General features: G+C 45.0%; 1 protein-coding gene across 1 annotated transcript; it reads left to right on the top strand.

Moving 5' to 3' along the window:
• Nucleotides 1-20,785: 20,785 nt before the first annotated feature.
• LOC309548476 (olfactory receptor 51E1-like) lies at nucleotides 20,786-21,601 on the top strand (the record flags this gene model as incomplete). Its single annotated transcript, XM_082248420.1, has 1 exon — nucleotides 20,786-21,601. The coding sequence occupies one exon, from the start codon at nucleotides 20,786-20,788 to the stop codon at nucleotides 21,599-21,601; it is 816 nt and encodes a 271-aa protein (XP_082104546.1).
• Between the last annotated feature and the right edge of the window lie 6,220 nt (nucleotides 21,602-27,821).

The raw sequence follows: 27,821 nt of genomic DNA, 5'->3' as shown, positions 1-27,821 counted from the left end.
AACATGTGATTGAAGTGACTACGGGGTCCAGAGGCCAATCAGGAGTGAATACGCCCCCCATGCGCCCCCAGTATATAACATAGCCCCGCCAAAACTCTAGCACTGTAATACAGAGGCTGTGGAATAGAGTGGAAGCATTTCTGTTACTCCTGCTGCTTTTAGTGTGATGAAAGGGATATGCAGTGTAGTTAGGGTACTATATACCACTATAGTTGGATTCAACAATATAGTTTTTGTAGGGATAGTTAAAAGTGTCAGGGGGATCGTAATGTAGTTTAGTTGACCTGATTCTGCCATGTCAGGGTGACCGTAGTGTAGTTTAGCTGACTCTGCCTGCCATACCAGGGTGACCGAACTCTGCCATGTCAGGGTGACCCCACTATGCAGATTTTGGGCTAGGGGTATACATATATATATATATATATATATATATATATACACACACACATATATATATATATATATATATATCAAAAAGTAAAACACACTGATACATTGCAAAATAAAATAAATTCACATTAGTATGCCCCCCAGTGCCCTTTCCTGCATTTTTACTGTACTTTTAAGTACAGTATATGTATAAAAAAACGCCTAAACGCCCTAAAAACGCCTGAAACAAAAATGCCCAGGTGTGAAAGGAGAGTAACACCATCCCTGCGCTACTGAAATTCTAATAAAAATCTGTTTTTTTTCTGGTTCTGGACATGCTACAGAGCTGAAACTTCACAGGTACACTTTTTAGACCCCCCAGACACTAAATCCAAAGAAATCTTTTTCAATACTTTTTTAAATAATTGTCTCTCTATCAAAAATGACAATTTTTAAGAACTTTCTTTTGTGTGATTAATAGTCCCTGGGGCATGACCCAGAACCCTAGGCACTTTTTAGGGGCATTTATTGGGTTTTAGGGCTTCAAAATGGTGTTTTTTGATTCCAAGTTCGGGTCCCATTGATTTTAATGGGGTTCTGGAATCCGAACCGAACTTTTGGGAAATTCGGGTGTTCTGATGTACCGAACTTTTCAAAAGTTCGATCATCCCTAGTGAGGAGTACAAAGACAAGTGTGTCTTGCCTTCAGTCAGGTGGGAGTGTCATGGTCTGGTCTGGGGCTGCATGAGTGCTGCCGGCACTGGGGAGCTACAGTTCATTGAGGGAAACATGAATGCCAACATGTACTGTGACATACTGAAGCAGAGCATGATCCCCTCCCTTCAGAGACTGGGCCGCAGGGCAGTATTCCAACATGATAACGACCCCAAACACACCTCCAAGACGACCACTGCCTTGCTAAAGGAGCTGAGGGTAAAGGTGATGGACTGGCCAAGCATGTCTCAAAACCTAAACTCTTTTGAGCATCTTCAAATCTTCAAATGGAGGGTGGAGGAGCGCAAGATCTCTAACATCCACCAGCAACCTTTGAAGCTCTGGTGAACTCCATGCCCAAGAGGGTTTAAGGCAGTGCTGGAAAAAAATGGTGGCCACACAAAATATTGACTTTTTCACTTAGGGGTGTACTCACTTTTGTTGCCAGCGGTTTAGACATTAATGGCTGTGTGTTGAGTTATTTTGAGGAGACAGCAAATTTTCACTGTTATACAAGCTGTACACTCACTACTTTACATTGTAGCAAAGTGTCATTTCTTCAGTGTTGTCATATGAAACGATATAATAAAATATTTACAAAAATGTGAGGGGTGTACTCACTTTTGTGACATACTGTAGAATGTAATATGCTCAAAATATTAACATATTGTGATAGGAAGTCAGGTAAATCTATGGGTGTTGTCACAGACGGGAGATACATTTCTGCTTGCTTTAGACAATTCACCAATTACTATCAGGTGTCGGCTGAAGAGGTAGGCAGGAAGGTGTACGGAAGTTGAAAAACTTTCAGCTGTTCAGAATGAGGCAATTAAGGCCTCTATAATTTGTCCAAAGGAAGCCTATTGATGGCTGTCTCCTGAAGCTGTGTAAGCTGGGGAGAGCAGTCAGATGAGAGACTTCTAAAGGAGAGGTGTTGAACTTTTTCTGTGTAAAGAAAACACAAATGGACATTTGAGTGTCTGCTGTAGGATCAGCAGTGTCTGCCCAACAGTAGGTTGGGAAGACTCCTTAGGCAGGTTCCTGTGTGTGACAAGGTAGATGCCCACAGCGGCCAGGATTTATTTTGTGTTTTATTTTGATTTTTGATGTTTTTGCTGCATGCACTTGTTTGAAGAAATTGGAAGAATAAACCATAAACTGTTGTTTTCAACCACTCCTCGGCTATCTCCCTGTGTGACGAACCCCCCCAAAGGGGTTATCCACACCTGCTACCGAGCTAATCTCTCACATATGGTGGAGTGCCGCGGGCAGTTAAAGTAAACCCAAAATGGAGGAGATACTGAAACAACTGATTATTTCGAATGCAGCCCAACAGCAGGCAAATGCAGCTCAACAGCAGGCAAATGCGGATTTTCAGCGGAGCTTTGCAGCTCAACAACAGGCTCACCAAGAGAGCATTGCAGCTCAACAACAAGCTCACCGAGAGGCCATTGAAGGCTTGGAACAGAGACACCAGCAGCAAATGGAAGCCATTGTGAAACAGCTTCAGGGACAGCAGACCGAGGCTGGGAGTCAGGCCAGTAACATACCGACTTTTCGGGTAAACCACTTATTGCCAAAGATAACTACCAAAGATAACTACAACTTTCTCCTTTCGGGTCACATACACGGCTATATGGTTGTTTGACCAAAATGTGCTTAGCTGACATAGCATCTAAAATGGCCCTTATTTGTCCTCCTTTTTTTAGAGGCTGGGACCTCTCATTTACCGTTGCTAGATTTAGCGAAATAGCCAGCTACCTGTCCCGGCCCGGTCCAGTATCCGCCAGCCCGTGAGGGCATGTAATACCCCGTGCCCCCTAGGACTCGGGGGTGGTCCACCATCGCCTTATATGCATGACTATACCCAAGTTACTGTCCAAAGCATCAAATCTTTTGATACTTAACTGTTGGTAAGTTTTAATGACTTAACCATATATATGCTTATGTGAACATGGTCACAACAGAAATAATGTATGAATTTGTGATACGTGCGATTACGCACGAAAAATGAACTATCCTAACATTTTGTCTGTTATTGCCTAGAACTACTTGAGAGGTCATAAGTCATTCGGTCCCTGATGAAGCCATCGAAATGACGAAACATGTAGGACCCCGGTGACCCCATGTATCTCTGGGTTCAAAACATCACAGTATCTGTATCAATTTTATCATGGATTATTTTCCACGTATTGTCACTTATTCTTCTTGTTTTTTGTATGTTTTACGCTGTAACATGAATTAAACTCTGTACTTTTAACTGGAATTTTCTCTGTTTGTCTGTCTTTGCCACAACCACACCACCTTCAAAGTCCCATACCCATTGGTGGTTCTCTGGCTGACCAGTCAGGCCATTGAACACCCTCTTTTATCCTTTAATAGCACATTGGGAATGTGGTGGTGATGGTCGGCAACAGGTGAACTAATGTCAGTCATCCAATCCTTTTCTTTTGGTGCAAAGTAATTAGGTAAAAGTGTCTGCGTGCTGGGTCTCTAGGATGTATAAAGTGTGGGCTTCTGCCCACTCACCAATCCAAGGGGATAAAGAAAGGGATGGATGCTGGAGCAGGCTCCTGTGGAGTCTGTGCTCATATAGAGACTCCTGGCCGCATGCCTTGCTGCTCTGTGATGCATTGGGATCTGCATTGAGTGCGATGAAGGTGACACCCAACTGTCACCTAACCGATAGGAAGCTGTCTGGGATGGATGCGTCCACCCACATACGCCAGACGCTCTCCCCGTTGCCTAGGCTGCAGCATCGACTCTTACTCCTCTGACTGACCAGGCCTCTGATTACAGCTAAAGGCAGTGGTCCCAAGAGAGTGACTTCTCCCGGGGCCAGGCTATATAACACCTCTCTCAGCATTTTGTTCTTCCTCCCAGCTGGCTGGAACTTGTAGCCTGCAATAATCTAGTTCCAGTGCAAATTCTTGTTCCTAGGACTACATGTCCCAAAATCCCCTGCTCTCACGTAAGGTCTCTGCTTACATCTACCGTCAGGAAATGATGACACGCTGCCCAGGCTGAGCACTAGAGGGGAATAGGCTCACTGCAGCCATTGTTATCGAATGTCAACGATAACGTAAGCAAGTTTAGTCAGCACCTGGCTACATCTAGTAAACATTGTTTACTATACTTCAGTAATGAATGAACAGAAGCGATCAGTACTGATCCCTTTGTTCATTCAGGAAAGAAAGGGGGCTGGTAAACACATGTTTACTAGCCCCCCCCCCCACACACACACTTCCCGTCCTGTCAGTCACTGATCTCCTGGGCAGCAGCTGGGGGAAGGGGGTGGATGAAGAGCCGACCAGCAGCGCTGCATGTATGGGGCACCGGGGATCATGGGGGGGGGACACAGAAGAGAGGGGGAGGGTTTACAGTAGGGAAAGATTATTTGTTTTTTTAAATCGTCTAGCACTGTGGCCGGATGCAATTTTCAGTGGGAGAGGTAGCAGGGGGAACCTGGCAATTGCATCAAGCCATGGAGACCGGTGCTGGCGCAGGGGGGGGGGACCGGCTTGTGGTGGGGGTGAGAAAGGTGCTGGGGGTGATGTCAGTGGCAGAGGAAGGGGTTGTCACGGAACCATGAACCAGACGTACAACAACAGATAAGTGAAAATAAGAAGGCTTTATTGAAAATCAAGCTGTAAAGCAAAAGTCCAAACGGAAGGCGAAACCGAGGCAGAGTCCTTGCGAAGCCAGAGGTCAGGAACCAGCAGGGTAGTCAGACGAAGCCAGGATCAGGAACCAGCAGGGTAGTCAGACGAAGCCAGGATCAGGAACCAGCAGGGTAGTCAGACGAAGCCAGGATCAGGGACCAGAAGCAGCAGCAGTCTTAGAAGCATGTGAACACAGGAGGACCAAGCAAGGAACTGAAGCCACAGACCTCCTATATATATATGAGCTAGGCATCCAGCTCCTCCCAGAGGGAAGGAGGAGCCGCAGGGTGGGAGGCTACAAGAAACCCAGAAACCAAGATGGCCGCCAGCACATGTCAAACGAAGGAGAACAGCAAGAAGGTAAGACCATGACAGTACCTCCCCCTCAAGGGCCCCTCCTCCGCGGAGTAAAGAACGGTTTCTGAGGGAAGCGTGCGTGGAAGGCTCGGAGCAAGACAGGAGCATGGACATCTGCGGAGGGAACCCAGGAACGCTCCTCTGGACCATAACCACGCCAATGAACCAAAAACTGCACCCGACCGCGGACCAGGCGTGAGTCCAGGATATTGCTCACCTCATACTCCTCACGATTGCCCACTTGGACCGGACGGGGCAGAGGAACCGAGGAAGTGAAACGATTACACACCAGTGGCTTCAACAGGGAGACATGAAACACGTTGGAGATCCGCATGCCAGGAGGAAGCGCAAGGGCATAGGCTACCGGGTTACCCTGCGAAGCACTCAGAAGGGACCAACAAAGCGAGGCGCCAGCTTGGGAGTGGGCACTCGAAGGTTGAGGTTGCGGGTGGACAACCATACACGGTCTCCGGCCTGGTAGGAAGGAGCAGGCGCTCGTCTGCGATCAGCCTGGAGTCTCTGGCGCTGCGCAGAAACCTCAAGGGACTTCTGGATCTGTACCCAAGAAGCACGTAGGACGGAAAGGTGATCCTCCACAGCCGGAATATCCTGGGGAGAGAATACCTCCGGTAACACGGCAGGTTGGAACCCATAATTGGCCATGAAGGGAGACGTCCCAGAGGAAGAGTTCACCGCCATGTTCCTGGCAAACTCAGCCCAAGGCAGGAGGTCAACCCAATTGTCTTGGTGATCGGAGACATAGCAACGAAGGAATTGTTCCAAGGCCTGATTGGATCGTTCTGCGGACCCATTGGACTGAGGGTGGTAGGCCGAGGAGAAGGAGAGATGAATCCCCAACTGGGAGCAAAAGGCGCGCCAGAACCTGGACACAAACTGACTCCCCCGATCCGACACAATCTCCTTGGGCAAACCGTGCAACCGGAAGACCTCCCTGGCAAAAATCGTGGCCAACTCCTGTGCAGAGGGTAACTTCTTGAGAGGAACACAGTGGCACATTTTGGAAAATCGATCCACAATCATGAGAATGACCGTATGGCCTCGGGATGCAGGGAGGTCCACAATGAAATCCATCCCCAGGTGTGACCATGGGTGCTCCCCGGTGGCTATGGGTTGCAGAAGGCCCAACGGAAGGTGCCGAGGGGACTTACTCTGGGCACAAAAACGGAGCATGCCGCTACATATGCGGCGATGTCGGAACGTAGGGAAGGCCACCAGAACAGACGTGAAACAGCCCAGGACAGCTGATTCTTTCCAGGATGCCCCGCGGTCTTGGAGTTATGGTAGGTTCGCAACAACCGAGTGCGCAACTCCTCAGGCACAAAACATCTGCCGTTGGGTCTCTCAGAGGGAGCACCAGATTGAGCCGCCAAAATCTGCTCACCCAGGGGAGAGGTCAGGCTGGTGCGAATGGCAGCCAGGATCTGATTCGGAGGTATGACCGAAGTCGGAATCGACTCCTCCCTGGACAGGTCGGAGTACTGCCGTGATAAGGCATCCGCCCTGATGTTCTTGGAACCGGGTAGGTAGGAGACCACGTAATTAAAACGTGACAAGAACAGCGCCCATCTGGCCTGACGTGGTGTCAATCTCTTGGCCTCAGAAAGGTAGGTCAGATTCTTGTGGTCCGTCAGAATGAGGACCGGAACCACCGAACCCTCGAGCAAGTGCCTCCATTCTTTAAGGGCCTGCACGATGGCCAATAACTCCCTGTCACCAATCTGATAGTTGCACTCCGCGAAAGACAGTTTCCGGGAGTAAAACCCACAAGGAAGCAGAGGACCCTCTGGTGTTCTACGCTGAGACAGAAGGGCGCCTACTCCCGTCTCAGACGCGTCCACCTCGAGGACAAAGGGCAACCCAGGGTTGGGATGCGACAGAATCGGAGCCGACACAAAGGCGGACTTTAGAGCCTCAAAAGCTCGGATGGCCTCGAGCGGCCAGACCTGGGAATTACTGCCCTTCCTGGTCAGATCCGTGAGAGGCTTGGCTAGCATGGAAAAGTCCCTGATGAACTTCCGATAATAATTGGCGAAGCCCAAAAAGCGCTGCAGGGAGCGAAGACCACTGGGCTGGGGCCACTGTAAGACAGCCGAAACCTTCTCAGGATCCATGGAGAACCCCTCAGCGGAAATGATGTAACCTAAGAAGGTTTATTAAAAAAGAATAGCGCGCAAATGCAAAAGAAATAACTACCAAATCTGAAGACAATCCATAAATAAAATGGGGGTTTGGTCCCACCATATGGCCATATCGTGCTCAAGCCCACTACTGCGTCAAAGTACCCCATTATCAGTGGGTCCTACACTATCCATGAAAAAGAGATGAATCCAGCCTTTCTAACCCTTGGAGATAATACTCCTTGCTGGGAAGGATGTGCAAATGCACTACAGGGGACTCCTATATCCACTTGATGGTGGACACTGATTGAGTACAGGTGTGTGTGGGGGGGTGGGGAGGGTTGCTCAACCTCGATAGTCTGGTCAGACCGAATACATAATAAACAGGCAAAAAATTTGGGGGAGCATACCCATGTATTTCTAAAGCTGCTGCAGCTATGAACCAAAAGACATGTATATTAAAAAAGAATAGCGCGCAAATGCAAAAGAAATAACTACCAAATCTGAAGACAATCCATAAATAAAAATGGGGGTTTGGTCCCACCATATGGCCATATCGTGCTCAAGCCCACTACTGCGTCAAAGTACCCCATTATCAGTGGGTCCTACACTATCCATGAAAAAGAGATGAATCCAGCCTTTCTAACCCTTGGAGATAGTACTCCTTGCTGGGAAGGATGTGCAAATGCACTACAGGGGACTCCTATATCCACTTGATGGTGGACACTGATTGAGTACAGGTGTGTGTGGGGGGGTGGGGAGGGTTGCTCAACCTCGATAGTCTGGTCAGACCGAATACATAATAAACAGGCAAAAAATTTGGGGGAGCATACCCATGTATTTCTAAAGCTGCTGCAGCTATGAACCAAAAGACATGTATATTAAAAAAGAATAGCGTGCAAATGCAAAAGAAATAACTACCAAATCTGAAGACAATCCATAAATAAAAATGGGGGTTTGGTCCCACCATATGGCCATATCGTGCTCAAGCCCACTACTGCGTCAAAGTACCCCATTATCAGTGGGTCCTACACTATCCATGAAAAAGAGATGAATCCAGCCTTTCTAACCCTTGGAGATAATACTCCTTGCTGGGAAGGATGTGCAAATGCACTACAGGGGACTCCTATATCCACTTGATGGTGGACACTGATTGAGTACAGGTGTGTGTGGGGGGGTGGGGAGGGTTGCTCAACCTCGATAGTCTGGTCAGACCGAATACATAATAAACAGGCAAAAAATTTGGGGGAGCATACCCATGTATTTCTAAAGCTGCTGCAGCTATGAACCAAAAGACATGTATATTAAAAAAGAATAGCGCGCAAATGCAAAAGAAATAACTACCAAATCTGAAGACAATCCATAAAAAAAAATGGGGGTTTGGTCCCACCATATGGCCATATCGTGCTCAAGCCCACTACTGCGTCAAAGTACCCCATTATCAGTGGGTCCTACACTATCCATGAAAAAGAGATGAATCCAGCCTTTCTAACCCTTGGAGATAATACTCCTTGCTGGGAAGGATGTGCAAATGCACTACAGGGGACTCCTATATCCACTTGATGGTGGACACTGATTGAGTACAGCTGTGTGTGGGGGGTGGGGAGGGTTGCTCAACCTCGATAGTCTGGTCAGACCGAATACATAATAAACAGGCAAAAAATTTGGGGGAGCATACCCATGTATTTCTAAAGCTGCTGCAGCTATGAACCAAAAGACATGTATATTAAAAAAGAATAGCGCGCAAATGCAAAAGAAATAACTACCAAATCTGAAGACAATCCATAAATAAAAATGGGGGTTTGGTCCCACCATATGGCCATATCGTGCTCAAGCCCACTACTGCGTCAAAGTACCCCATTATCAGTGGGTCCTACACTATCCATGAAAAAGAGATGAATCCAGCCTTTCTAACCCTTGGAGATAGTACTCCTTGCTGGGAAGGATGTGCAAATGCACTACAGGGGACTCCTATATCCACTTGATGGTGGACACTGATTGAGTACAGGTGTGTGTGGGGGGGTGGGGAGGGTTGCTCAACCTCGATAGTCTGGTCAGACCGAATACATAATAAACAGGCAAAAAATTTGGGGGAGCATACCCATGTATTTCTAAAGCTGCTGCAGCTATGAACCAAAAGACATGTATATTAAAAAAGAATAGCGCGCAAATGCAAAAGAAATAACTACCAAATCTGAAGACAATCCATAAATAAAAATGGGGGTTTGGTCCCACCATATGGCCATATCGTGCTCAAGCCCACTACTGCGTCAAAGTACCCCATTATCAGTGGGTCCTACACTATCCATGAAAAAGAGATGAATCCAGCCTTTCTAACCCTTGGAGATAATACTCCTTGCTGGGAAGGATGTGCAAATGCACTACAGGGGACTCCTATATCCACTTGATGGTGGACACTGATTGAGTACAGGTGTGTGTGGGGGGGTGGGGAGGGTTGCTCAACCTCGATAGTCTGGTCAGACCGAATACATAATAAACAGGCAAAAAATTTGGGGGAGCATACCCATGTATTTCTAAAGCTGCTGCAGCTATGAACCAAAAGACATGTATATTAAAAAAGAATAGCGCGCAAATGCAAAAGAAATAACTACCAAATCTGAAGACAATCCATAAATAAAAATGGGGGTTTGGTCCCACCATATGGCCATATCGTGCTCAAGCCCACTACTGCGTCAAAGTACCCCATTATCAGTGGGTCCTACACTATCCATGAAAAAGAGATGAATCCAGCCTTTCTAACCCTTGGAGATAATACTCCTTGCTGGGAAGGATGTGCAAATGCACTACAGGGGACTCCTATATCCACTTGATGGTGGACACTGATTGAGTACAGGTGTGTGTGGGGGGGTGGGGAGGGTTGCTCAACCTCGATAGTCTGGTCAGACCGAATACATAATAAACAGGCAAAAAATTTGGGGGAGCATACCCATGTATTTCTAAAGCTGCTGCAGCTATGAACCAAAAGACATGTATATTAAAAAAGAATAGCGCGCAAATGCAAAAGAAATAACTACCAAATCTGAAGACAATCCATAAATAAAAATGGGGGTTTAGTCCCACCATATGGCCATATCGTGCTCAAGCCCACTACTGCGTCAAAGTACCCCATTATCAGTGGGTCCTACACTATCCATGAAAAAGAGATGAATCCAGCCTTTCTAACCCTTGGAGATAATACTCCTTGCTGGGAAGGATGTGCAAATGCACTACAGGGGACTCCTATATCCACTTGATGGTGGACACTGATTGAGTACAGGTGTGTGTGGGGGGGTGGGGAGGGTTGCTCAACCTCGATAGTCTGGTCAGACCGAATACATAATAAACAGGCAAAAAATTTGGGGGAGCATACCCATGTATTTCTAAAGCTGCTGCAGCTATGAACCAAAAGACATGTATATTAAAAAAGAATAGCGCGCAAATGCAAAAAAAATAACTACCAAATCTGAAGACAATCCATAAATAAAAATGGGGGTTTGGTCCCACCATATGGCCATATCGTGCTCAAGCCCACTACTGCGTCAAAGTACCCCATTATCAGTGGGTCCTACACTATCCATGAAAAAGAGATGAATCCAGCCTTTCTAACCCTTGGAGATAATACTCCTTGCTGGGAAGGATGTGCAAATGCACTACAGGGGACTCCTATATCCACTTGATGGTGGACACTGATTGAGTACAGGTGTGTGTGGGGGGGTGGGGAGGGTTGCTCAACCTCGATAGTCTGGTCAGACCGAATACATAATAAACAGGCAAAAAATTTGGGGGAGCATACCCATGTATTTCTAAAGCTGCTGCAGCTATGAACCAAAAGACATGTATATTAAAAAAGAATAGCGCGCAAATGCAAAAGAAATAACTACCAAATCTGAAGACAATCCATAAATAAAAATGGGGGTTTGGTCCCACCATATGGCCATATCGTGCTCAAGCCCACTACTGCGTCAAAGTACCCCATTATCAGTGGGTCCTACACTATCCATGAAAAAGAGATGAATCCAGCCTTTCTAACCCTTGGAGATAATACTCCTTGCTGGGAAGGATGTGCAAATGCACTGCAGGGGACTCCTATATCCACTTGATGGTGGACACTGATTGAGTACAGGTGTGTGTGGGGGGGTGGGGAGGGTTGCTCAACCTCGATAGTCTGGTCAGACCGAATACATAATAAACAGGCAAAAAATTTGGGGGAGCATACCCATGTATTTCTAAAGCTGCTGCAGCTATGAACCAAAAGACATGTATATTAAAAAAGAATAGCGCGCAAATGCAAAAGAAATAACTACCAAATCTGAAGACAATCCATAAATAAAAATGGGGGTTTGGTCCCACCATATGGCCATATCGTGCTCAAGCCCACTACTGCGTCAAAGTACCCCATTATCAGTGGGTCCTACACTATCCATGAAAAAGAGATGAATCCAGCCTTTCTAACCCTTGGAGATAATACTCCTTGCTGGGAAGGATGTGCAAATGCACTACAGGGGACTCCTATATCCACTTGATGGTGGACACTGATTGAGTACAGGTGTGTGTGGGGGGGTGGGGAGGGTTGCTCAACCTCGATAGTCTGGTCAGACCGAATACATAATAAACAGGCAAAAAATTTGGGGGAGCATACCCATGTATTTCTAAAGCTGCTGCAGCTATGAACCAAAAGACATGTATATTAAAAAAGAATAGCGCGCAAATGCAAAAGAAATAACTACCAAATCTGAAGACAATCCATAAATAAAAATGGGGGTTTGGTCCCACCATATGGCCATATCGTGCTCAAGCCCACTACTGCGTCAAAGTACCCCATTATCAGTGGGTCCTACACTATCCATGAAAAAGAGATGAGTCCAGCCTTTCTAACCCTTGGAGATAATACTCCTTGCTGGGAAGGATGTGCAAATGCACTACAGGGGACTCCTATATCCACTTGATGGTGGAAACTGATTGAGTACAGGTGTGTGTGGGGGGGTGGGGAGGGTTGCTCAACCTCGATAGTCTGGTCAGACCGAATACATAATAAACAGGCAAAAAATTTGGGGGAGCATACCCATGTATTTCTAAAGCTGCTGCAGCTATGAACCAAAAGACATGTATATTAAAAAAGAATAGCGCGCAAATGCAAAAGAAATAACTACCAAATCTGAAGACAATCCATAAATAAAAATGGGGGTTTGGTCCCACCATATGGCCATATCGTGCTCAAGCCCACTACTGCGTCAAAGTACCCCATTATCAGTGGGTCCTACACTATCCATGAAAAAGAGATGAATCCAGCCTTTCTAACCCTTGGAGATAATACTCCTTGCTGGGAAGGATGTGCAAATGCACTACAGGGGACTCCTATATCCACTTGATGGTGGACACTGATTGAGTACAGGTGTGTGTGGGGGGGTGGGGAGGGTTGCTCAACCTCGATAGTCTGGTCAGACCGAATACATAATAAACAGGCAAAAAATTTGGGGGAGCATACCCATGTATTTCTAAAGCTGCTGCAGCTATGAACCAAAAGACATGTATATTAAAAAAGAATAGCGCGCAAATGCAAAAGAAATAACTACCAAATCTGAAGACAATCCATAAATAAAAATGGGGGTTTGGTCCCACCATATGGCCATATCGTGCTCAAGCCCACTACTGCGTCAAAGTACCCCATTATCAGTGGGTCCTACACTATCCATGAAAAAGAGATGAATCCAGCCTTTCTAACCCTTGGAGATAATACTCCTTGCTGGGAAGGATGTGCAAATGCACTGCAGGGGACTCCTATATCCACTTGATGGTGGACACTGATTGAGTACAGGTGTGTGTGGGGGGGTGGGGAGGGTTGCTCAACCTCGATAGTCTGGTCAGACCGAATACATAATAAACAGGCAAAAAATTTGGGGGAGCATACCCATGTATTTCTAAAGCTGCTGCAGCTATGAACCAAAAGACATGTATATTAAAAAAGAATAGCGCGCAAATGCAAAAGAAATAACTACCAAATCTGAAGACAATCCATAAATAAAAATGGGGGTTTGGTCCCACCATATGGCCATATCGTGCTCAAGCCCACTACTGCGTCAAAGTACCCCATTATCAGTGGGTCCTACACTATCCATGAAAAAGAGATGAATCCAGCCTTTCTAACCCTTGGAGATAATACTCCTTGCTGGGAAGGATGTGCAAATGCACTACAGGGGACTCCTATATCCACTTGATGGTGGACACTGATTGAGTACAGGTGTGTGTGGGGGGGTGGGGAGGGTTGCTCAACCTCGATAGTCTGGTCAGACCGAATACATAATAAACAGGCAAAAAATTTGGGGGAGCATACCCATGTATTTCTAAAGCTGCTGCAGCTATGAACCAAAAGACATGTATATTAAAAAAGAATAGCGCGCAAATGCAAAAGAAATAACTACCAAATCTGAAGACAATCCATAAATAAAAATGGGGGTTTGGTCCCACCATATGGCCATATCGTGCTCAAGCCCACTACTGCGTCAAAGTACCCCATTATCAGTGGGTCCTACACTATCCATGAAAAAGAGATGAGTCCAGCCTTTCTAACCCTTGGAGATAATACTCCTTGCTGGGAAGGATGTGCAAATGCACTACAGGGGACTCCTATATCCACTTGATGGTGGAAACTGATTGAGTACAGGTGTGTGTGGGGGGGTGGGGAGGGTTGCTCAACCTCGATAGTCTGGTCAGACCGAATACATAATAAACAGGCAAAAAATTTGGGGGAGCATACCCATGTATTTCTAAAGCTGCTGCAGCTATGAACCAAAAGACATGTATATTAAAAAAGAATAGCGCGCAAATGCAAAAGAAATAACTACCAAATCTGAAGACAATCCATAAATAAAAATGGGGGTTTGGTCCCACCATATGGCCATATCGTGCTCAAGCCCACTACTGCGTCAAAGTACCCCATTATCAGTGGGTCCTACACTATCCATGAAAAAGAGATGAATCCAGCCTTTCTAACCCTTGGAGATAATACTCCTTGCTGGGAAGGATGTGCAAATGCACTACAGGGGACTCCTATATCCACTTGATGGTGGACACTGATTGAGTACAGGTGTGTGTGGGGGGGTGGGGAGGGTTGCTCAACCTCGATAGTCTGGTCAGACCGAATACATAATAAACAGGCAAAAAATTTGGGGGAGCATACCCATGTATTTCTAAAGCTGCTGCAGCTATGAACCAAAAGACATGTATATTAAAAAAGAATAGCGCGCAAATGCAAAAAAAATAACTACCAAATCTGAAGACAATCCATAAATAAAAATGGGGGTTTGGTCCCACCATATGGCCATATCGTGCTCAAGCCCACTACTGCGTCAAAGTACCCCATTATCAGTGGGTCCTACACTATCCATGAAAAAGAGATGAATCCAGCCTTTCTAACCCTTGGAGATAATACTCCTTGCTGGGAAGGATGTGCAAATGCACTACAGGGGACTCCTATATCCACTTGATGGTGGACACTGATTGAGTACAGGTGTGTGTGGGGGGGTGGGGAGGGTTGCTCAACCTCGATAGTCTGGTCAGACCGAATACATAATAAACAGGCAAAAATTTGGGGGAGCATACCCATGTATTTCTAAAGCTGCTGCAGCTATGAACCAAAAGACATGTATATTAAAAAAGAATAGCGCGCAAATGCAAAAAAAATAACTACCAAATCTGAAGACAATCCATAAATAAAAATGGGGGTTTGGTCCCACCATATGGCCATATCGTGCTCAAGCCCACTACTGCGTCAAAGTACCCCATTATCAGTGGGTCCTACACTATCCATGAAAAAGAGATGAATCCAGCCTTTCTAACCCTTGGAGATAATACTCCTTGCTGGGAAGGATGTGCAAATGCACTACAGGGGACTCCTATATCCACTTGATGGTGGACACTGATTGAGTACAGGTGTGTGTGGGGGGGTGGGGAGGGTTGCTCAACCTCGATAGTCTGGTCAGACCGAATACATAATAAACAGGCAAAAAATTTGGGGGAGCATACCCATGTATTTCTAAAGCTGCTGCAGCTATGAACCAAAAGACATGTATATTAAAAAAGAATAGCGCGCAAATGCAAATGAAATAACTACCAAATCTGAAGACAATCCATAAATAAAAATGGGGGTTTGGTCCCACCATATGGCCATATCGTGCTCAAGCCCACTACTGCGTCAAAGTACCCCATTATCAGTGGGTCCTACACTATCCATGAAAAAGAGATGAATCCAGCCTTTCTAACCCTTGGAGATAATACTCCTTGCTGGGAAGGATGTGCAAATGCACTGCAGGGGACTCCTATATCCACTTGATGGTGGACACTGATTGAGTACAGGTGTGTGTGGGGGGGTGGGGAGGGTTGCTCAACCTCGATAGTCTGGTCAGACCGAATACATAATAAACAGGCAAAAAATTTGGGGGAGCATACCCATGTATTTCTAAAGCTGCTGCAGCTATGAACCAAAAGACATGTATATTAAAAAAGAATAGCGCGCAAATGCAAAAGAAATAACTACCAAATCTGAAGACAATCCATAAATAAAAATGGGGGTTTGGTCCCACCATATGGCCATATCGTGCTCAAGCCCACTACTGCGTCAAAGTACCCCATTATCAGTGGGTCCTACACTATCCATGAAAAAGAGATGAATCCAGCCTTTCTAACCCTTGGAGATAATACTCCTTGCTGGGAAGGATGTGCAAATGCACTACAGGGGACTCCTATATCCACTTGATGGTGGACACTGATTGAGTACAGGTGTGTGTGGGGGGGTGGGGAGGGTTGCTCAACCTCGATAGTCTGGTCAGACCGAATACATAATAAACAGGCAAAAAATTTGGGGGAGCATACCCATGTATTTCTAAAGCTGCTGCAGCTATGAACCAAAAGACATGTATATTAAAAAAGAATAGCGCGCAAATGCAAAAGAAATAACTACCAAATCTGAAGACAATCCATAAATAAAAATGGGGGTTTGGTCCCACCATATGGCCATATCGTGCTCAAGCCCACTACTGCGTCAAAGTACCCCATTATCAGTGGGTCCTACACTATCCATGAAAAAGAGATGAATCCAGCCTAAGAAGGTTACCTGGGATCGGTGAAATTCGCATTTCTCAAGCTTACCGAACAGCTTGTTCTCTCGTAACCGTTGCAACACTAGTCAGACATCCAGAATGTGGGTCTCCATGGATTCAGAATATACCAAGATGTCATCCAAATAGACCACCACACACTGCTGCAACAGGTCACGGAAAACATTGTTAATGAATTCCTGAAAGACTGCGGGCGCATTGCACAACCCAAAGGGCATAACCAAGGATTCATAATGACCGGTCCTGGTGTTAAACGCGGTCTTCCACTCATCGCCCGCCTTGATCCTTACGAGGTTATATGCCGCCCTGAGGTCGAGTTTGGTAAAGACCGTGGCCCCTTTAAGGCGATCGAACAGCTCGGAAATCAAGGGTATCGGGTAAGCGTTCTTGATCGTGATGCGATTGAGACCCCTGTAATCGATGAAAGGCCTCAACTCACCGCCCTTCTTTTTCACAAAGAAAAATCCAGCCCCTGCCGGGGACGAGGATTTGCGAATGTGTCCGCGTGAAAGCGCCTCCTTCACGTACTCCTCCATGGCCTCATTCTCCGCTACCGACAGTGGATAGACCTTGCCACGAGGAGGAACGGCACCAGGTTGTAACTCGATGGCACAATCGTATGGGCGGTGCGGAGGTAGGGCAACCGCGCGCACCTTATCGAATACATCCCGGTACTCCTCGTATTCAGGAGGCAACAGAGAGTCCGAGGAAGTACACAGCAACTTGACAGGCCCATGGATGCAACTAGCCCCACACTGCGGTGACCACGAGAGGATCTCGGCCGATCTCCTATCGAAAGTCGGATTATGCTTCTGGAGCCAGGGGTACCCCAAGACCACCGAGTAGTGTGGAGACGAAATAACTTGGAAGCAGACCGACTCTCTGTGAACGGCACCAATGGCTATCCCCACTGGAAGGGTCTCATGAGTCACGTGTGGCGGCAGAAGGGGTCTGCCGTCTATCGCCTCAAGAGCCAGTGGAGAACCTCGGGCCTGCAGAGGAATGGAATTGGCGGCAGCGAACACACTATCAATGAACAAACCACCAGCACCAGAGTCCACCAACGCCTGGGTCGTCACTGAGCCCCGACCCAGGAGAGGACAACAGTGATCAGTGGTTTGTCAACACGGGAAACCGGGGATGAGGAGACTTTACCCAAGATCTGCCCCCGACAGGATCTCAGGTGCGAGCGTTTCCCGGACGGTTCGGACATGCCAACCGAAAATGCCCACCGAGACCACAGTACATGCATCGACCCTCGCGTCTTCGGAGTACCCTCTCCCCCTCGGACAGGCGAGCAAAGCCCAGCTGCATGGGTTCACCCCCAGCCAAGTCATCCCCAGGAGGCGTGGGAGGAGAGGGAGGCACGGGTGGGACAGCAAAGGTAGGCGCCAATCTGTTAGGAGGTCTCCGCAAACTCTCCTTAAAGGAAGGTCTCTCCCTGAGTCTGGTGTCAATCAAAATCAAGAAAGAAATAAGAGACTCGAGCTCCACTGGTAGGTCCTTAGCTGCAACCTCATCCTTCAAGGCATCCGAGAGACCATGAGAGAAAGCAGCGACCAGAGCCTCATTATTCCAGCCCACCTCTGCTGCCAGGGTACGAAACTCAATGGCGTATTCAGCTACGGATCGTGAACCCTGTCTGATGGACATAAGGAGCTTCGCAGCAGAGGCAGCACGAGCCGGCACATCGAATACCCTCCGAAGAGAAGCAACAAAACCGGAAAACTCGGCAACCACCGGATTGTTGTTCTCCCATAAAGGGCTGGCCCAGGCCAAGGCCTTGTCCGAGAGCAGCGAAATTAAGAAGCCCACCTTTGATCTCTCAGTAGGAAAGGCATGTGGCAGCAACTCGAAATAAATGCCCACCTGGTTAAGGAAACCTCGGCACTGAGTTGGCTCTCCCCCAAAGCGCTGTGGAAGGGGGGCAGAACCGGTCATACCCCGAAACACCGCAGGCGCAACAACAGGTGTCGGGGTAGACTCTGGCGCAACAACCGGAGCGGCAGTAGGAGCGGGCCCAGGAGCGACAACCGACCCATCGGCAACGGGAGCGAAATGAGCCGTGCGTTCAAGCAGGGTTTGCAACGCCACGGCGAACCGACCCAACAGGTGATCCTGCTGATCAAGTCTGGCAACCAGCGTGGGTAGCGAGGATGGCCCTGTACCGTCAGAATTCATGACTTGGTCCTAATGTCACGGAACCATGAACCAGACGTACAACAACAGATAAGTGAAAATAAGAAGGCTTTATTGAAAATCAAGCTGTAAAGCAAAAGTCCAAACGGAAGGCGAAACCGAGGCAGAGTCCTTGCGAAGCCAGAGGTCAGGAACCAGCAGGGTAGTCAGACGAAGCCAGGATCAGGAACCAGCAGGGTAGTCAGACGAAGCCAGGATCAGGAACCAGCAGGGTAGTCAGACGAAGCCAGGATCAGGGACCAGAAGCAGCAGCAGTCTTAGAAGCATGTGAACACAGGAGGACCAAGCAAGGAACTGAAGCCACAGACCTCCTATATATATGAGCTAGGCATCCAGCTCCTCCCAGAGGGAAGGAGGAGCCGCAGGGTGGGAGGCTACAAGAAACCCAGAAACCAAGATGGCCGCCAGCACATGTCAAACGAAGGAGAACAGCAAGAAGGTAAGACCAAGACAGGGGTCAGTGGGAGGGGGCATTTTAGCGACCAGGGCAGCAGGTTAGGTGGAGGGTCAGGGCCGTAGGAGACAGGCAGGCAGCCGTGGTGGTGGTGGGGGTGTCACATTGTGGGTGAATAGCTCTGATCAGCGGATTGTAATCCACTGATTAGAGCTATTGATTTGTTCAGCAGAGTCTTCTGAACAATTTGGAGTGACCAGGAGTTTATAGCAGAGAAGGAATTTAGGCATACAGACCTGGCCAGCTGGAAGCAGTGCTGTAGGTCCGTACACCATACAGACCTGGTAGTGAAAGGGTTAAAAGCATCTCCCAAGCATATAGTATAACTTATAGGATTGCTGTTTTTCCCTTGTCACCCTAGAAGTAACACTTAAAGATTCTCCTCTGCTGTACAGTATTTTCTTTGCTTTGCTAAATGCCCCACGTGGCAGCGTCCAGCTCCCCATGCCTCTATTGTTGATAGTTTACCTATTAGCCTTGAAAATTCCCAGAATTCAGAAGAGCACACACCCCCTTCTCCCCATAGACTTGAATGGGGTTCAATGAATAGTTCTGGTTTTATGGATTCCTACTTAAGACCCACATTAAAGACAAATCTTTCTGCAAAAATGCTAAACATTTGATCAAGAGGAGTCAGCAAAGATGCAAAAGAGAAACAAAGGGTGCCAGGTCAATATAGGAAGTGGTAAAAGCACATCTTTAATTCTGTACACTTACATTAAAATAGACATGAATTGATGTGATGACAGGAAATTCATCTAGAGACGTGGAATCCCCAATGATGTGATAGATTGGAGGGTAACACGTGACCCGTAGTGCAAGCTTCGGCTGTGCTGCAAAAACCAGGGGCAGAGGACGGTGAACACAATGCCATAGTGTATTGCAGCACCTCCCCCAGAGGCATCGGCAATGTGGGGCTAGGAACCAGAAGTGGCTTCACCTTCCACTGCCGGTTCCTCCACAGATACTGGTGAGGGACAAGAAACAACAAGCAATGGAGAGGGCGGGCCGCAACATAGTTTCCGAGGTTCAACCTCCTTCGTCAGGCTCATTTATATGCTACAGTGAGTGCTGACCCACCGACTACGGCCAGTGTTGCTGAGTTTGTGTCTATACAGGAGTCAGCAAAACTTGGCTCTACATTTTTGAGGGATATTTTGAATTATAGAATGAAGTGTTGGTTGTGAACTGTTCACCTTGTGTAGTGGATATAAACTGTTCACCATAACTATGCAGATATAAGATCAGTTCAATTTAAATTCAAATAATCTTTTTAGTTTTAATAATATTCCACCTTCCATACTTGTTTTCTCATTTAGAAATCTTGTTTAATTATTCCACACTACTTTATTCCATTTCTGACACTAATTAGTCCATCAGCGGCAGCTGTAACAGTTGTGGTCCACTGGGAAGACTTGGATGCAGTGACTGCAAACGTTTCTATATTTAAATTGCGAGTGAGGTAATAGCTTTACAAAACCTATAAAAACCCAACTGAATTAATGAGAAAAGAAACGCAACGAGAGTTGCACTAATATCCACAAGGCCTGTATGAATTTGAATTACATTTTTCAATCTACAGTGTTCAGATTTATTAAACATTTTAGGAATTGTTGAATTTTCAAGACATTAGTCCAAGTCATGAACTCATCTTCCAAGAATGTCTCTGTAACTTTTACCAACTTTGTTCTGGTCGGGCTTATTGAGATTGAATCATTTCGATATGTATGTGCTGTTTTGGCTCTTGCATTATTTTCAGTCACATTGTTTATGAGTTCTATGATTGTCTATATAATATGGACAGAGAAAAGCTTGCATGAGCCTATGTACATCTTTATATGTTTCTTAGTTATCAATGGGATGTTGGGGAACTCATCATATTATCCCAAGCTGGCCATTGACTTGCTGTCTGGATGCTCAACCATCACACACACCGGATGTCTCTGTCAGTCTTTCTGTATCCAGATTTATGCAACTAGTGAAATGTATATTTTTACGGCAATGGCATATGACCGATATCTGGCTGTAGGCCACCCTCTGAGATACCACACTCTGATGACCAACTTCACAACTCAAAAAATATCACTTGCCATATATGTTTATAATGGAGTGTTAGTAATTGTGAGTATACTGTTGACATTAAGACTAACTTTTTGTGGAGTAAATATCCACAATGTCTATTGTGAGATCCTGTCTCTAATACCGCTGGCTTGTAACGATATAACAATTAACACTATTTATGGAATGATTTATACCTTGTCCTTCACAATTTTCTGCTTGCTTGTAACAATATACTGTTACATAAGAACAGTTGTCATCTGTATGAAACTTTCTGCAGAATCCTCTCAGAAAGCTATACATACATTGATGACTCATGTATTGGCCTTTTCTATTTATTCCATCACCCTCTTGTTCATTACTATGAGATACAAGCTAACCAGAAGTACTGTGCTAACGGTATTTGATGTTATCATACCTTTGATCGGTACCAGCATAGCTATTTCTGCAAACCCTCTGATCTACGGGATAAGGACCAAAGTTCTCAGAGAAAAAATTGTAGGCAACCTGCAGAAAATAATTGGCAGCACAAAATAAAAAAAATAAAAAAATCTATATTTTTTCAGCAGTAATAATACCATTGTAGAGATGTGTTATTTTTCTAAATTTCTATTTGCCTTTTGGGGTTTCTATAGGTAACAGAGGGTTGTGGTCCAGCCTGTTGGAGTATGCCTTTTAGTGTTTTCTAAGCATTTGTGTGTACTGTCTAAGACACTTACTGCTTGAGCTTGCTCCAGCACGGTGTGCTTGAGAATTACCATTCTGAATTCTATGTGTATATGGGGGGGGGGGGGGGGGGTCGATGAACTGGCTGGGAAGGCATTAAATACTTCAGATACTTCTTGGCACATGGTCTTCTCTCCTGGGCGTCTGCCTGGTGAGGATGCTACAGTGACAACTATCTTGATGTGCTGGCTGGGAAGGCAATAAATACTTCAGATACTTCCTGGCACATGGTCTTCTCTCCTGGGCGTCTGCCTGGTGAGGATGCTACAGTGACAACTATCTTGATGTGCTGGCTGGGAAGGCATTAAATACTTCAGATACTTCCTGGCACATGGTCTTCTCTCCTGGGCGTCTTTCTCTGAGGCTTTTTGACCTAGGGATTGAAGTGTTGCAAGTATTTCCCTTACTGCCGGCAAGGAATGTTCTCTTTTGGGTGTAGAGGAAGTAAACTGCAGTTGTCTCTCATAAGAGAGGTGGTAAGTGACTGGTTAAGTAATAAATGCAAGAAATTTTCTATGTTATCCTACCTTAGAACATGAAGATTGAGATACCACTTGAACCTCAATTGCCAAGACTCATGGGCTATGATATTTAATTGTCTAGCAAGCGCAGCCCTATGGAAAGGGACCCAGAGAGTTAAGAAAGAAATGAAGAATAATAAAGACTATATTCTATGCAAAAATATTAAAAGTAAATCAGTTCCTCTCTCTCTCTGTAGTGCATAGGATGTTGGAGGTTGGGACGTCACAGGTTTCCAGATGGGATGACAGAGCCAAGGAAAGGCACCAGCATTGGGGGGGACACCCCCTTACACAACCTGTAGAAGTAATCAAGTGGTTGTAGAGTCAATTAAACACTTCTACATAAAAGAGCATCACCAGCTGGAAATGATGATACCAGGATGATGGCTGTAGCTACAGGCATCATCCCAATAAACCACCTAAACCCCAGGACGCCATGTGAAGTCCTCTACCCATGGGGAAGTGATTAAATAGTTATTGCCAAGAGTTACACTGAGACTTGTATTCTTACCATTTATGCTCATGGTTTATACTGTTCTTATTTTATGCTGTGTATACTTTAATATAAATTAGCCTTTTTTTGGTTTAAGTTAATTGCCATAGTTTAGACTAGTATTCCTGTCAGCTAGTCAAATGCATTCTAACATATTCTCTGACCTGTTTGTTTGTGCATTGTGCCTATCTTACCTTGTCATATTATACTTGATCTACTATCAAGCAGTCTGTGGCCTATTTTCTGTATGCTAACATAGTGTGGTAGTATACTAATACTTATGTTGTACAGGTGTGTGCATCCTTTAACTTCTATAATCAGGTGTGTAAGAAGGGACAGTTTACAGAGTCATGGCATAACAGAGAACCCATCATACCAAGCAGCTCCTATGGGGGTAAGCGCTGCAAAGGTACAGGCTAAGGCAAGGTTTAGGAAAAGGATAAGGCTAAAGCCCTGTACACACGATCAAATTATCGAACGATCTGTCGTCTGTTTTTTGTGGCATGCTAGTCTGATGTGGAAAGTGAAGAGGTTATTTTCATACGAATTTTCCCGCATGACAGAATTCTACTTCAGAAGTGATGTCATGTGTTGGATTGCTTTGTATGTGTTCTTTTGCCTCTGAGCATGCCTAGTCTCGCTCTTAAGATTTTTTTCCGTCTAAATCTGTACTAATGAGATGAAAATCGGACGTTGTGTTGACGGATGACAAAAATGATATAGCCTGCACATCAGGATTTTGTCGGCCGAAAAGTCGGAGTTGGTTGTCCAAAGCACCATACTAACAATCGGCAGATCGGTAGATCGGTCGTTGGACGAAATTTCCCTTCAGATTTTCTTACCGTGTGTACAGGCCTTTACAGGTAAGATATTGAAGCACAGTCCTATACAATCATCCATGTTTAGTCACTTTCAGGGAGTTGCCGGATCTATGGAATAAATGGTTGCTGAATATTCTGAATCTCGATGGGGATGATTGATCTGATATCTGGGATCTACCATTTCAACCACTTGTCCCCTGTGGAGTCCATCCTATTCAAATCAAAATCGTACACCGAGCCTATTACATGCCATACAGAGTGCATAAAATGGCTCCAAATGTACCACCTGATTGCTGGAGATGCTCCCACTCTAGGAGTGACTTCATCTACATTTTCTGGTCCTGCCCAGCTATTGTTCCTTACTGGGAGGCAGAGGTCCTTGTTGTAAAACAAGTTTCGGGAAATGATTTCCCACCCTCATTATGTGTCTGTCTACTTGGGTTAGTGGATCAGTTGGCCCCCACGGTGGCTGAACGTACATTGCTGGGACTTCTTCTATTTTATTCTAGGAAAACAATAAACCTGACTTGGAAACAATCTACTCCCCCTACAGTTTCAGTGTGGATGAACGTTGTCAACTCTGCAATATTGCTTTATAAAGACACTTACTATAACAGAGGGTGTCCACGGAACGGTTTGATAAGGTCTGGAGTAAATGGCTAAAGGAGGACTTCACAGCATACATGTCTGATATTCTCTCTTAAAAGTTAAATATCTGTTCAGTGTCTTTCAGTTATTTTATCCTGTTACAGTGTGGAGGCATATTGAATAAGTTTGACCTGGTGGGGTTATTATCCTGCTCATATTTATGAATGTACTGTATGTGAGAGAGCTGCACACACACCTTTTGTCTTGTTCTTTAGTATTTGTTTTTTGTCTGGCGGTCTGGCCAGGTTGCTCCTGTGCAGAGATGTATAGTAACTAAGTAGAACTACTTCACTACTGTACTTAAGTACTGAAATGCGGTATCTGTACTTTCCTAGAGTAGAATTTTTTTCTCCTACTTCCACTTTTCCTTCACTACATTTTTTCGATGATTTCAATACTTCTACTCCGATATTTTTTTTGTGCTGCATAGTTACTCATTTAATGTGAAATAAGTGGTGCGCTTTATCCAAGTGATTATGTACAATTCAATCAAAACAAGAAAAATGGCCCGTGGGACTTTATATGAGGTGCGTGCTCAGTGGCTAATAATATAGACATACACAGTATATGAGTAAAAACAACATAACATTTTATTGCATTATAAACAAACATGGCAAAATATGCTCAAATACACATGATATAGCTCAAAGGCTCAAATATGAATGGCATATGACATGATTGATATATTCACAAGTTTTAGTATGCATCTTGGTGTATCCTCTTGATGAAAAATACCATAATGGATAATATGAGATATTGGAATGTGTATATCCAATATCTCATATTATCCATTATGGTATTTTTCATCAAGAGGATACACCCAGATGCATACTAAAACTTGTGTATGTCTGTATTAAACCTGTGTATGTCTATATTATTAGCCACTGAACACGCACCTCATATAAAGTCCCACGGGCCATTTTTCTTGTTTTGATACATATTTCGGGATGGAGGAGTGCTCTGGAAGAAACCAGACCATTACCCCTTTTGTATGTACAATTCAATGTGCATGAATCTCAAATGTGCATAATCAAATTACACAAAATGATAAAAAACAAAGTATGATGAAACACAGTCCCAAACACAACGTGTCTAAACTTCTTAAATAATAATCCAGTGATCAAAAGTGTTGTCAGATGGTGATGGAATCAAAAGGTGACTTTACACTTCCCTCCTGATTGGCTACCATGCACACCTGCACCAGATTTTGCACTCTCCAGTTTGAGTAAATCAACCCCACAGAGTCACTCAAAACAGGCTGGAAGTCACTGGGAACACTCAGATATCCGGGGACTGCAGGGCTTTCTGGACCAGGCATCCAGATTAGGACTTGATGTATCATTGCAGAAAGTTGACAGAAATATCAGCAGAGTTTTTGCCAGCCTCTTTACCTCTATGAAAACTGAGGAACTGAACCGCTACCGTGACACCTTACGAAGAGCGATACTGCTTCTGAGTCCAAGGGGAGCACAGAACTTCATTAATGAGTGGTCATTCCTTTCACATGTCATGCTGGAGTGATACGATCCTTCTGCTGAGTCTTACCAATCGGCTGCTCAAAATCATCTGGACAGAAAGTTATTCACTTCCAAGAGTTTTGGCAGAGTGCTTCATTCATACCCATCTGGTAAGAGGCCAAGCAGGCTACTTTGCATGCATGGTGGAGAGCACGATTTTCTTTGGTTTGGGCACAGGGATTGATTGTTGGATATTGCAATGAGGAGCACTTACTTTTAATCCGTCCGGTAAGGAGGAATTCTAACAGGTGGAGGGAAGTGTAAAGTCACCTTTTGATTCCATCACCATCTGACAACACTTTTGATCACTGGATTATTATTTAAGAAGTTTAGACACGTTGTGTTTGGGACTGTGTTTCATCATACTTTGTTTTTTATCATTTTGTGTAATTTGATTATGCACATTTGAGATTCATGCACATTGAATTGTACATAATCACTTGGATAAAGCGCACCACTTATTTCACATTATACATTTAATTTTCATCTGGGAACAGCTTATCACAGACCAGCACACTTTCTTTTCATACACATAGTTACTCGTTACTACTCGTTACTATTATAAAAATTACCACTGCCAGAACAGTAGATGGCAGGTTTCATGAAGCTCAAAAAATGTGTATTATCAGCACATACGAAAATAAATGTTACTGTATGTATAAATAAAAGCTGCATTTGAAATAATAAAAAACAATATGATGTTCAAACTTTTGACTTCTTTCTTTAATAACTACATAACACAGTACTCGTACTTTTACTTTCAGTACTTGAGTAGCAATTTTTTTTTCAAAACTACTGGTACTTTTACTTTCAGTACTTGAGTAGCACAATTTGCAAACTACTTGCAATACTTAAGTACAAAAAATGTTGAGTACTTCTACTCAAGTCACTTTTCAATCGAGCACTTCCACTTCTACTCAAGTCACTTTTTGATCGAGCACTTGTACTTTTACTCAAGTATGGGTTTTGAGTACTTTATACAACTCTGCCCCTGTGTGGATGAGCTATCTGTTACTTGAAAAATGAATAAAAATATATAAAATATATATATATATATATTGAAGCACTGATAAAAGTCAATCAGGGGGTTATACACCCTCCCAGCAGCCAGCATCAGGTGGAATCTGTACCCTTCAGCTCTAGGAACCACAACACCACCAAAGGTGAAGTCCTGACACCCTGAGATGAATGTGCCTGGGACCTTATTATCAAGTTAGTGAACTTAAGACATTTCAAATGTAGCTGTTGGCAACCTGAAGATCAAAAGTTAATTATAGTTATTGAAAATGCTTGTATGAAAAAAGGTGCGCTGATCTGTGATTAAGCTGCTACCAGAAAAATAATGATAAATGTGTAAATGTGGATGGTGCGCTAAATCCAATGAAACATAAGCAAATGAATGTGACCAAAATAAATGTAATCATAAAAGTCCCAAAGTCCAAAGTGATGAAACTCTGTCGATTATAAATATGGTGACACATAAACAGGTGTAAATGAAGGTAATGTATCAGATAATAGTGTTGAAATCCCTCCACCTGGTGAAATTCCTCCTTGCCCGGCGGATATTAGGTAAGTGCAAAATATAATATTCCAAATGAACACTCCTTGTGACCACACAAAAGAAATGTGCTCCTCACCACATGTGCAGAAACCAAGATGGCCTCCTACCAGAACGATATGTAAATGGCGCTCTGTGAAATCATGGGGATTAACAGACTGCTTCTCTCCATACAAACAGGTGTAGCAGGTTCCCAAAGTTCATCAAAACTTATATCATCCTCTCCAACACGTACATGCAAAGCAATAATAGCCAATAGTGCATTACCCGTCTATTTCCCTGGCCGCTGCCTATCCTCTCTGGTGTGACACGGACCGGGCACCGAACCGAATGCGCACGCACCCCCGGCCTCCTCAGTCAGCGGCTGCGGTCAGCAGTGGTTTGCGCAAAAGTTATAGCGTCGAATAACTATGGGAAAGATTGATGTCATTTTTATTGTTTTTTTTTTTTTACTAGTAATGGCGGCGATCTGC

The sequence above is a fragment of the Pelophylax lessonae genome, assembly GCF_965119305.1.
Source record: "Pelophylax lessonae genome assembly, chromosome: 2".
Taxonomy (NCBI): domain Eukaryota; kingdom Metazoa; phylum Chordata; class Amphibia; order Anura; family Ranidae; genus Pelophylax; species Pelophylax lessonae.
This window is presented reverse-complemented; position numbering and strand designations above follow the sequence as displayed.